This window comes from Ctenopharyngodon idella, chromosome 3, assembly GCF_019924925.1.
Source record: "Ctenopharyngodon idella isolate HZGC_01 chromosome 3, HZGC01, whole genome shotgun sequence".
Taxonomy (NCBI): Eukaryota; Metazoa; Chordata; class Actinopteri; order Cypriniformes; family Xenocyprididae; genus Ctenopharyngodon; species Ctenopharyngodon idella.
The window spans coordinates 23,683,818-23,696,375 of record NC_067222.1 but is presented as its reverse complement, the minus strand read 5'-3'; the positions used below and the strand labels follow the sequence as shown (position 1 = coordinate 23,696,375).

Below are 12,558 nucleotides of genomic sequence, written 5' to 3'. Positions count from 1 at the left end.
CAAGACAAACAGTCATCTTCATTAACATTTTTATAAATTTAAATGCCACTCAGAAAAATAGTGATAACAATACTTATTTTACAAAACATTGATGGAGGTAAGTCTCTCTCTCTCTCTCTAAATATATATATATATATATATATATATATATGTATGTATATGTGTGTGTGTGTGACACACAGTGACCTCACATTTTTAGACAGAAGATTTAAATTTTTTTTTTTTACATATTTAGTAGGCTACTCTTCATGACTCAGCTGTTCTTCTTTCATATATTATCTTTGCCCTAATGAACTCACCAGCAAAACTTTTATCTTTGAAACATAAGCTAAATATGTTCTTTATGCATGAATATAGGGCCTACATTACTGTTTCTAAAGTCTGGGGTCAGTAAGATTGTTTGTTTTACTACTAAACACAGCTCCCACAAAACTCGCTCCTCCACTGTGAATAAATCGCCATCCGAATGCATATTGCAAATTTATTTTTACAGACGTCTATATGAGAAACAATTACCATCCGAATATCACTGGATAACTTTATTGTTTATGTAGGCTAATGTTTTTAATAAGAGACAGGCAGACAGGGAGGTTTGAGAGCAAAAAGATCACCAAGTAATGAAAATGGAAGACTTTTGTGTATTTTTAACATATTTTAGATATACAATGTAGCATGCTCATTCAATATACTTTTTTTTTTGGTCCTAAATTGCAAGCGTCAACATTGAGATGAACACATTACACCATTTCAGACACCTGAAATGGTGTCTGAAATTGTGTCGCTTGGTATAAAGCGACTGAATTGAAATCAATAAGTAATCCTTAAAAATCAATAAGTCATCCTTAAAAATACCTAGGTGACCGGGGTGTGTACTGTACTGACAGAACAAAGGCTTCCAATGAGTCAGAGTCTCTTGGTGGTGGGGGCTGAGAACTCTTGATAAACACGACAGTACCTGCTTTGCATCTCATTAGAGAGCTGAGAGTAGAGGTAACAGCAGTCAGAACACAGACCAGAGCATAAGTATGAAGTTTAACACAGCTTTGAGTGTTGTTGGAACCTTACTTCTCAACATAGCAGGTAAGATCTTACTAAAGTCTATAAAATTAAGTGTAAGTTTAATAATGTTTAAATGGTTTAATAATGACAAGTCAATTGAATTCCTGTTGCTAAGGACCTTTGTAACTCACACACACACACACACCTGAAATGGCTGTTACATTACCCACTTGACTGAATTTACGTTTGTCATTATTTTAAACACCTTTTGATCTAAAAGGCTTATGCTTAAATGTTTGAAATGGTTTGTGGAGATAAAATACATTGTGGTTTTCATATGAATTTCTTTACAAATCGTCACCTTGGAATTATATGGTTCTATCTGACATTTTTGTCAAAATTGAGTTATTCACATATTCTTATTCTGTAACTTATTTACATTGTGTGATTTTTTTTTTTTTTTTTTTTTTTTTAGTTGTGTACATTTTTGGACTTTTATTTAGAAAACAAAAGGTTCTATCTATAAAGTCGAACTCTAACTTGGTTCTATAAGTTTCTATCTGCATGAGCCACTTCAAATGCAAGAGGACCAATGAGCCAAGTCTGTTCAAACTCCAACTGTCAAAATTCAAATTTAAACACCCAGAAGCCCATATAGACTCACTTAAGCTACACTCTAAAAAATGCTGGGTTGTTTCAACCTAAATTTGGGTCAAATATGGACAAAACCAACTGCTGGGTTAAAAATTTCATTTAAAAAATTAACCCAAATGTATGGGTTTTTCCATATTTGACCCAAATTTGGGTTGAAACAACCCAGCATTTTTTAGAGTCAGTCTATCTATCTATCTATCTATCTATCTATCTATCTATCTATCTATCTATCTATCTATCTATCTATCTATCTATCAAAACTACTAAAATAAAACTTACAGTTTTTCTCAGTTGCTTTGGCACATTTCCTTAAATCATCCTTAAAAAATTAAATCCTTAAAAAAGCGTCCTTGAGCCCTGGAAAGGCGCTATATAAATAAAACTTACTAAAATTCACAAAACAGTATGTTCATTTCTCGAAACAATTTGTACCAACAGCACAACATATTGGATTACCTGCAAAAGATTGTAACTTGCTCAAAATCCTTAGTTCATCTCTCAAAAGCAAGTATTTATGTCAATGAACATATCAGTGCCATCAGAATGACAAGTCCTTGTGTCATTGTTCTCGAACAAGATAGACAAAATGCTTAGCCATGTTGTCAATATAACAGTGATGAATATTTCAGATGTAAACTATGGCTACAGTTTTTATGACAGTGATTGAAACTGCACAATCACTTTGTCTGTATGGCATATATCAATTTTAACAGTACAAATGGACACATTACTGTATATGGGAGATTGATTGCAAAAGACTGGACAGGATTCAGTTTTGTATTTACTGTTGGTCTGTCAACAAATTACTGTAAAATGTCCTTGTGATAAATAAAAAAGACAAGACTATATACATACACTGTTTATATGTAGTCATGTGTATGTGTGTGATATAGTATGTATTTGTATTTTAGCCTACTATACTGTAAGTGTGAAGCAAGTAGGGGTTGCACGACTACTGATTTCTGCTCGTCGATTTCTTATCAAAACAATACTCGAGTTACTCGACTACTCGTGGTTCATGCTACTGTAAATGAAAAGACATGAAATAGTTCTTATTAATAAATGTTTATTAATTCATAGCCTAATGCAACAATTACATAAGTAAACTCTCAAAACATTATAATTATGACATTACATATTTTAATGTTCATGTAACAGAGTAAAGCCAAATAAATAGCTGCACGCGACATTTCCTAACATTCGCATTGTATATGCAAACTAGGCTATATGTGCATACATACAGTAATTTAATAAAAACTTATAATAATAACTTTATATTTACCAAGTTTTCAACAGTAATTACAAGAACGAATAGAATCTTACTTCAACCGGCTTTAAAGTTTATAGACTAAGACAAGTCATCGCTGCTCGTCCTCTCCCCACACGCAGTCTTTGGTCGAGCTCATGAATCGCTGGTTTGCATTTAGAAATACAAGCGCATCGAGAGATCAGTAGTGAGGGAGACGTTCTTGCCTTTCATTTCAGACGTAACGTCCGCTTTTAGAGAGTCGTATTTGTTTACAGAATTCACCCATGCTCATTTGCTTCGTGGTGTGCGTCTCTCACTAACATTTGCCTTTGTTGTTGGATGTTTCAATTGTAGGTAGTTGTGCATAGCTGTCTTACTGCTGATGTATTTTAAAGTAGTCTTACAGAGTTAGAAAAATTACGATATTTTTGTCATCCTTGATGAAATACTTCCACACAACTGATGCGTGGTGTCTGTTGGTGACGTTCGCATTTTGAACTCATTTACGGTTATTGCACACTCGAGTAGTCGATTGTTTCCGACAGCGCCGACTAGTGGTTGAAGTAGTCGATCTCTCGACTACTCGACTAGTCTATGCAAGCCCTAAAAGCAAGTGTAATATGCTCCTGTAAGTGTAAAAATGCTGCTGTAATATTACAGTTTTTCTCAGTTGCTTTGGCACATTTCTCGAATCATCCTTAAAATTTGCATAACAGTATGTTCATTTCTCGAAACAATTTGTACAAACAGCACAACATATTGGATTACCTGCAAAAGCCTGTAACCTGCTTAAAATCCTTCACCTCTCAAAAGCAAGTATTTATGTCAATGAACATATCAGTGCCATCAGAATGACAAGTCCTTGTGTCATTGTACTCGAACAAGATAGTCAAAATGCTTAGCCATGTTGTCAATATAACAGTGATGAATATTTCAGATGTAAACTATGGCTACAATTTTTCTGACAGTGATTGAAACTGCACAAGACTGCACTTTGTCTGTATGGCATATATCAATTTTAACAGTACAAATGGTCACATTACTGTATATAGGAGATTGATTGCAAAAGACTGGACAGGATTCACAGTTTTGTATTTACTGTTGATCTGTCAACAAATTACTGTAAAATGTCCTTGTGATAAATGAAAAAGACAAGACTATATACATACACTGTATATATGTATTGATGTGTATGTGTGTGATATAGTATGTATCTGTATAAAGTTCATTTAGCCTACTATGCTGTAAGTGTAAAGCAAGTGTAATATGCTCCTGTAAGTGTAAAAATGCTACGGTAATATTAAGTTTATAGCATGCATACCATATTAGAGTGCAGTGCACATTGCTGAAATACATACCTGTTATGTCTATGAAATACTTGAATGATTGAGGAAAAGGTTTTTCTCCAAACATTCAGCTGCACCTTTAGACCCGCATAAGCCATTGTAAGGTCATGATTGAGAACATTGTTTACAATAGTGGTCCTTATTTCACCAGAAACGTGCCTACGCCCCCTTTGCTTTATCTCTTCCTCTGTTTTGCATCCCTACCCTCCCACCACACATCCTTACTCCTCTTCTTCTTTCCAGCTGTTGACCCTTTTTGTTTCCATGATGTTCTTCCATTATCAGAAATTGTAACTCTTGTGTTGTGCTCTGTCTATATATGCTTTCCAGTTGAAGATTTATGACATGCATCTTTGAGCTGTTTTAGAGAACTGGTTGGGTCATTGGTTGATCTAATGCTTTACATTCCCCTGAATACATTAGTGAAATTCAGGATTCACCTGCAAAATTCATCACTTCAGGACACATTTACAAAAGTCTAATAGAAATGTATAGATAATATACTTGTATATACACATTGTGATAACTAGGTCAACCATTTTGCATTTAATGACTTGTGCGGTGAACTAATGTTTTGAGGGGTAAGACTATTCAACAGAGAAACATATAATACATTTTGAGCAACATGATATTAGCAATTGATAATGTAGGAAATAGCAGACAGTTGTACATAATCAGTTGCCTGAATGTACTAAAGAATTTGCAATTTGTTCAAAAGAATGAGAAACTGCTTTTTTGATGAGCACAAGTGACTAGATGATGTGGTGGTTGAACGAGTAGTTTTGAGAATTTCAGTTCTGATCTGAGAAATGTACCAAAGCGACTGAGAAAAACTGTAAAACTATTTCAAACTTTTTAACTTTCTGGTTACCTTTTCAATCCATACTGGTCTCTAGAGAAAAAGCTTTTACCTGTCCCACTTTCTGTGGAATAAAGTCCTGGTATTAACATATCTGCTTTCTGTCTAACCCCCCCCCCCCAAAAAAAAACTACTAATGGTTCATTACCTACCATTCCTACCTAAAATGAACATCTGCACTGGACAAAATATTTAGCACTGCCTTTTATGCTTAACTTGAAAATAATTATTTGTCCTAAAATATGCAATAAATGTCATAGAAAGCATTCAATTTAACTTTCTCAAACATGTCGACACATTGTTACAACGCTAATTTTATGTTTTAAAACAAATTATAAGTAAACTCTTTGTGTTTCTTGAAAATTATTGCTTCAGTTAATGTTTTGCAAGATAGAACCTTATAATTCCAAGCGAAAAATGATTTTTTAGAATTAGAAGGTTCTATCTGCATTTGACCCATTCCAAAAATCCCCATTTACAAATTTGAGAGGATTTTGATATTGTTCATTTAGAATACATTTAGGGTCTCTGTCATTTTCATGTATGAAAGAAACTTGTTCCCCATATAATTTTTGCTATATGGAATGCAAAAACTTTGAAGCTCAATATCTCAAAACTGCTCAGAATGCAGATAGTACCTTATAATTCCAAGATAGCGAAATGTAAAATGTATTTATTTATATAGGCTTACTGTATTAATGGATGAGCTTAATAAATTTTTTTACTTAAAAAAAAAAACATCTCAGGATGCACCTCATGAAGTTGGTTGAGTAAATGAGAACCAAGTGGTGGTCACTGCAGAGTCAAATGACATCGAGCTCCACCTATCTGTACTTCTAATGGGTGGAAGGATAGAATTTTCCAAGTGCAGGTCTCTGCAGGACAGTAATATGGGGTTGGGTGAAGGGGATCATTTTCATTGCATGATTTATAAACACCCACCCATTTTCAAAACAACCACAAATTCAGAAACAATTACTTTTGTTCCGCAGAGACCTCATACTCGAATTTTGGGTAGGGTGTGGTTGGATATTCTAGCTCCACCCATTAGTACGGCAGGCCGGAAGGTCCAAAAATAGGACTAATAACTTGTCGCACACATTTTTGTGTGTCATTTGTTCTGAAGCAATACTCCGTCAGTGTTTTGTGTTACTTAAATCAACATATTTGTATATGGCCCCTTAAAAAAACTGAAAATCATTTAACTGAATCACTCAAATGGCTGATTCATTCAAGAATAAAACAAGTGAATGTCTTAAATGGGTAATTGAATCACTGAATCAGTCGAAACAAAGCTGCTGCTCGGAGATGCGCAACATTTCTGGTATGATATTTGTTTGGAACTATTTTCGTTGGCCAAAAACAGACAACATTGCATCAAACGTGTAAGTCACTTATATTAATTACGTGTTTACTGAATTGTATTAAATGCAATTTCACGTATTCAAATGTGCTGATATTTGTGAAAATGGTCTTGGTGTGTGAAGATGCTTAACTGTATCATATGTTGCTTAACTATAGTCATTTGTTGTCATAATAAACTTTACTTAAAGCACATTTCATAATGCAGCTCAAAGTGCTTTACAATAAAAAGCATTAGGGCTTACAACAGGCACCAAGTACTTCACATTAAAAAAAGTAAAAATACCAAATACTAACTAATAAGATTAAAATGAAACCCACTTTATGATAATGATAAAATTAAGATGACACGCTCTCAGAAAAAAGGTACAAAAGCTGTCACTGGGGAGGTACCCTTTCAAAAAGTACACCTTTTTACCTAACAAGTGCATATTAGTACCTCAAAGGTAGGCCTACATATTGGTACCAAAAGAGTATATTAGTATCTAAATGGTATATATAATTCTGAGAGTGCATAATACCTAGAGTACTTCAGAAAAGTCATCTGCTAGCTTCAGTAAAAAGATTTTTTTTTAGCTTTCTTTAAAAAATATTTAAAAAAGAAAGTGAGTCGCTGCGTAGCATAGTGACTTCTTACGACAAGTCATTAGTCCTAATTTTGAACCTTCCGGTCCGCCATACATTTGGCCCAAATTACATTCAGAGAGGGGGAGCTGGACTTCACACTCCACCCATGGCTCTGCTATAACAATATCTGCAGAACAATATCGAGTCTATAAAACACGTCAAAAGCTCCACAAAGCACAACAAGAGTGTCGGTGATCGAACACTCATTTAAACAGCATACACACTGGGACATTTGACTGCACATCACATTTTTGACATTATTGATACTACTTGCAATCGTAATGCAACAGACCGGTCTACAGAACATAAATTAAGTCTTTAAATAACACACAAACACAACTTTATTCATTTACATAGGCTATTGAAACTTCAGTTCAGTACACTTTATTGTCCCCAAGAGGAAATTTGTCTTGGAGTCAAGGCGCCCACATCCACATACACTGACCATTCGTTTCACTCCCTCCTCGCAGTATGTCATACTCAGTGATTTGATGTCCAACAGTCTAACAAATTAACAACAACATACCTAAACCATTACACAATTAAAAATACAAGCATCATAAAAAAAATAAAATAAAAAAAAAAACACGCCTAAAAGTAGTCAGATGTGTGCAAGTATGTCAATAAATAAAATAATCCTATAAGTGGCTGTAAGACCTGTTTCTAGCACTACTAGCTGCACACATAAGCAATGAGTAAGTAGTATGTATTTAGACTGCCCTCCAAAAGTTTGGAAACACCCCTGGCAAAGTGTGGTTTTGGACGATATCAGCATAAATCCTTATCATTTAAGTACATTAAAGTGACTTGACATTATCATTGAAGACCAGCAATAATAATTTTCATTTTGATTACATAATAATGGCAATATATAATTGTCAAGCTGTTATGCCAGCTGTGATGCCTGGTTACTGGTTTAAACTTGGCCCGGGTTTGTAAAAGATTTTTGGGTCAGCACACCTTAATAGCTTCAACAATTGATTGCCAATTAAGTTTAGAATACAATGAACCAATTAGAACCCAGTTGTAACGGAGCTGGACTCAGGCAGGGATCCATATGCAAAGCTTTATTGAAAGGTGAGCGTAGTCGTACAGGCATGGTCTAACAAGAACAGCAAGGTACAGGCAGAGTCGTGGTCGGGATACAGGCAGTAGATCAGGGCAGGCAGATATCGTTCACAATCCAGATAACAACAAACAGTCCAAAGGCAGGCAGCAGGGAATCGTAAACGGTAAACAGACAGGAAAAAAGATATAAACGCTCAGAAATGTACACAATGTGAAACAAGACTTCGCAATGAGGTGGTGGTGTCTGTCTGTCTGTCTGTCTGTCTGTCTGTCTGTCTGTCTGTCTGTCTGTCTGTCTGTCTGTCTGTCTGTCTGTCTGTCTGTCTGTCTGTCTGTCTGTCTGTCTGTCTGTCTGTCTGTCTGTCTTTCTTTCTTTCTTTCTTTCTTTCTTTCTTTTATAGTCCAGGTGATGATCTACAGGTGTGTGTGGTGATTGGTGTGGAATGTATGCATGTGACTGGTAGGGAGGATTATGGGAATTAGAGTCCAAGAACAGACGGTGATCATGACACCAGTTTAGATGCTATTGGTGGATATTTTGATGAATCGAAAATTTAATTATTTTTTTTTGTATAGACTGTTTATGTAATAAAATATGTTTTCATAGTTTGTGTTGTCCCTTTTCAGTGCAAAATTATCACAAATTAAAAAGGATTCATGCCAATATTGTCCAAAACCCCACTTTTCTAGGGTGTTTCCAAACTTTTGGAGGGCAGTGTATTTCAGACTCTATGTTAATAGGATAAGAGTATTCACACCATTCATAAGCAGCATAGTAGTTGAGTTCGGTGCTGAGCCTATATTGCCGCACACAGTAAAAAAAAAAAAAAAAAAAGAGAATACAGTCATAAACTAACACAATCTTTGACAACAAAGGCTTTTATGAAGCAGCATAAAATACTTAAGCAAAAAAAATTCAGATACGCACTGTGTAGATTAATTGTCCTTTGGTACATTACACTTTGAGAAACTTGATAAATACCGGCCCGGATTTGTAGTAATTCTGTCGCCAGCTTCTGATAAACATTTTATATCTTATGGCCATTTTTAAAAACAAATACTCGATCTAGTAAGCAAGAAATTGACTATTTTCTGTATAGAGATGCTGTCAGTGTAAAAGCACATGAGCCTACTGCTGTAGTTACACTGCTATAGCATGGTGTGAAACAGGCTTATCTCACAGGACTAGCATGTTCAGTTACTACTTTCATGTCCTGACAATGAAATCTTTTTGACAACATGGCTATAATTCATGTGGAAGTATCATCTTGATTTGTTCCAATAGTATGTGCCAACACTTAAGACGTGAAACAGTGAAACCAGTTTGTGACCAAATATTTGGTCTCTGTCTCCCTGACAGGTTCTCTCTGCCAGTTAGATGGTAAGTTGTCATAGTCTTAATGACCATAAAACTCTTTTTCTACATTTGTTTACTTATAGGGCATTTTAATTTAGAATTCAAACATTTTCTTTCCTGTAATCAGTATGTGGTCATGCTCCCCTCAACAACAAGATTGTTGGAGGAGAAAATGCAGCAGCAGGGTCCTGGCCGTGGCAAGTCAGCATTCAAAGTGTCAGTTTTGGAGGCCATTTTTGTGGCGGGAGTCTGATTAATAAAGACTGGGTTTTGTCTGCTGCTCACTGCTTCCAGAGGTATTCAAGTTTGAAGCTCAAAGGGTTAGTTTACCCAAAAATTAAAATTCTGTCATCAATTACTCACTCTTTTGTTGTTCCAAACCCATAAGACTTTCATTCATCTTTAAAAAAAACACAAATGAAGATATTTTTAATGAAATTTGAGAGATGTTCACGTCAAGAAAGCATGCTTGAGCTTCATTTTACCAAATATGAGTGCTCTATGTAAGTTTGCTGATTAATATTGACATGTGAATAAATGCCTAAATTAAATCTGCCTCTTCAGAAGACTTGGATTAAACCACTAGATTCATATGGATTTGTTTTACAATCTCTTTATGAACGTTTTGAAGCTTCAGAGTTTTGGGTGAATAGGCTTTCGATGGAGGGACAGAAATATCAGATTTCATTAAAAATATCTTCATTTGTGTTTCGTAGATGAATGAAAGTCTTGTAACAACAGAATTTTCATTTTTGGTTGAACTAACCCTTTTAAAACAACTCAAGACACAATTATAAATGGATCGCAGTGGAATTAAAACTGACTTTACCTATTTACAGTTCCTCCCTGGGTACCATTGAGGTCTACATAGGACGTCAGATCCAGTCGGGCTCAAACCCTTATGAGGAATACAGGACAGCGAGTCAAGTCATTACCCATCCTAACTATAACAATCCTAGCGATGACAACGACATAGCCCTGCTCCAGCTCTCTTCCTCCGTGACTTTCTCTGATTATATTAACCCAGTCTGTCTGGCTGCTGCTGGTAGTACATTTGCTGCAGGTACAGAGAGCTGGGTCACTGGATGGGGAACGCTACAGTCTGGAAGTGAGTGAATACTTACTTGCAAATACTGTAAAGCTCAACAATTTACTGTAAATGGCTGTCAAATGACATTAAATTGGTCCTCTCATCTGTCACAGGCAACCAGATTTCTAACATACTGCAGGAGGTGATAATACCAATTGTGAGCAACAGTGACTGTAATAATGCTTATGGAGGTGGCATCACAAGCAATATGATTTGTGCTGGATTGTTGAATCAGGGAGGGAAAGATTCATGTCAGGTATGACATCAACCATTCATTTGAACCTTTTTAATTTACATATTACAAAAAATGACCCAATGACCCTAACCCAGGTAGCAGGTCATCTGATACATTTCACCTACTGTTTGTTGAATATATAAATTCAGACATACTCCTCTTTTGCCGTAGCATTTTTCACATTCTACATATGTAGGCTTATTCGGACGCAGTGTCTGACTCATCATCTAGCACAGTTTTATCATTGTTAGAATATAAAATGTGTAAAATAGCTCAATACAAGCATTTCAGTTGGATATAATGTATGCAATATGTCTAACCTTTAACCCCACGGGGGAAAACCTGCGGCAACATTTTAAAGTAGACCAATTCAGTGGGAATACCACTGATTTAGCAACCCTGCAACCTATAGATTCATAGGGTTAAACTCATTTAATGCTCCACTGCACTGGCAGGTTTGATGCATGTGCACTACAACTGTTTGTGATACTTCACTATGGGATTTTTTTTCATAAACCAGTTAAATTTGCCATGAAACGGAAGTTGCGATAATCTTTTCTTGAAGCGGCTTCTCAAACAAGAAGAAATGTAGGGTGGGACTTGATTTTGTCCATGGGGAATTGATTGGATGGCTGTGGTTTGTCATGTGATGTGATGTCATGTGAGTGACAGGTTGTCCCTAAACACATCATTAGAGAACAGAAGGGTTGACGCTGCAAGTGGGAGGGGAAGTTATTTTGATCAAAGATTACAAGGGCACATGAATTTAAAAAAAAATGCACAGATAAATATTTTTCAGATATATAAATATTAAGTGTTTATCTGTGCAGGGAGACTCTGGAGGTCCAATGGTCTTTAAGAATGGCTCCCTGTGGATTCAGTCTGGCATTGTGAGTTTTGGTCAAGGATGTGCTGATCCCAACTATCCTGGTGTATACACCCGAGTGTCTCAGTACCAGGACTGGATCAACTCTTTGATCATGGGCAGCAACCAGTCTGGATATGTCTCCTTCACTAACCAGCCTGGATATGTCTCCTTCACTTCCGATGGATTCAGAAGCTCACCTAACCTGCTTTTATTTTCCATTTCTCTCACATTCTCCATTATTCCTTTCATATGCTCCGTATTTCTCTCTTCATAGAGATTATTTGAATGACAATACTCAGGGTTCTTTGATTGAAAGGACAATTGTACTGTACAAGTTCTCATAGGCGAAGAGAGCAGGTATATGTTTATGCTGTCATTTATTCTTTATCATTTAAAAATATACTAATCTTGGAAAGCTACTCTTATGATTGAGTACATTGTTTACATTTAAAGTTTGTGCACTAATGAAGTTCAGCAAGCATGTGAACTGATATTTAGAGACTATATAAGAGACTACTGAATTTATTTTGACTAGGTGTATTACACTGCAAATACACTGGAGCCACTTTTGTATTAATATATTATTTACAATAACACTCAGTCTGTCTGAATATCTGTAATTAAAGCATATGTGCTTTGGAATGTGATCAGAGATAGTGGTTATTGAAAATTAAATGATCTTTAAACAGTTATCATGTTGTAGTCACACAGTTTAACAAAACTACAGATGTCCATTTCCGCCACGATTTCTTGTAATTGTGATTTTATATCTCACAGTGTGACTTTATTTATCTCATTCTTTCCCAGTAGCAGATAAGAGGCTGAGGCATGAATTACATAAACT

At 35.6% G+C, this 12,558-nt stretch overlaps 1 protein-coding gene across 1 annotated transcript; it reads left to right on the top strand.

Moving 5' to 3' along the window:
• Positions 1–984: 984 nt before the first annotated feature.
• On the top strand, positions 985–12,133 carry zgc:123295 (uncharacterized protein LOC641564 homolog). Its single transcript, XM_051886306.1, has 6 exons — positions 985–1,080; positions 9,525–9,545; positions 9,649–9,817; positions 10,361–10,629; positions 10,725–10,867; positions 11,677–12,133. The coding sequence occupies exons 1-6, from the start codon at positions 1,026–1,028 to the stop codon at positions 11,986–11,988; spliced, it is 969 nt and encodes a 322-aa protein (XP_051742266.1). The 5' UTR covers positions 985–1,025; the 3' UTR covers positions 11,989–12,133.
• The last annotated feature ends 425 nt before the right edge of the window (positions 12,134–12,558 follow it).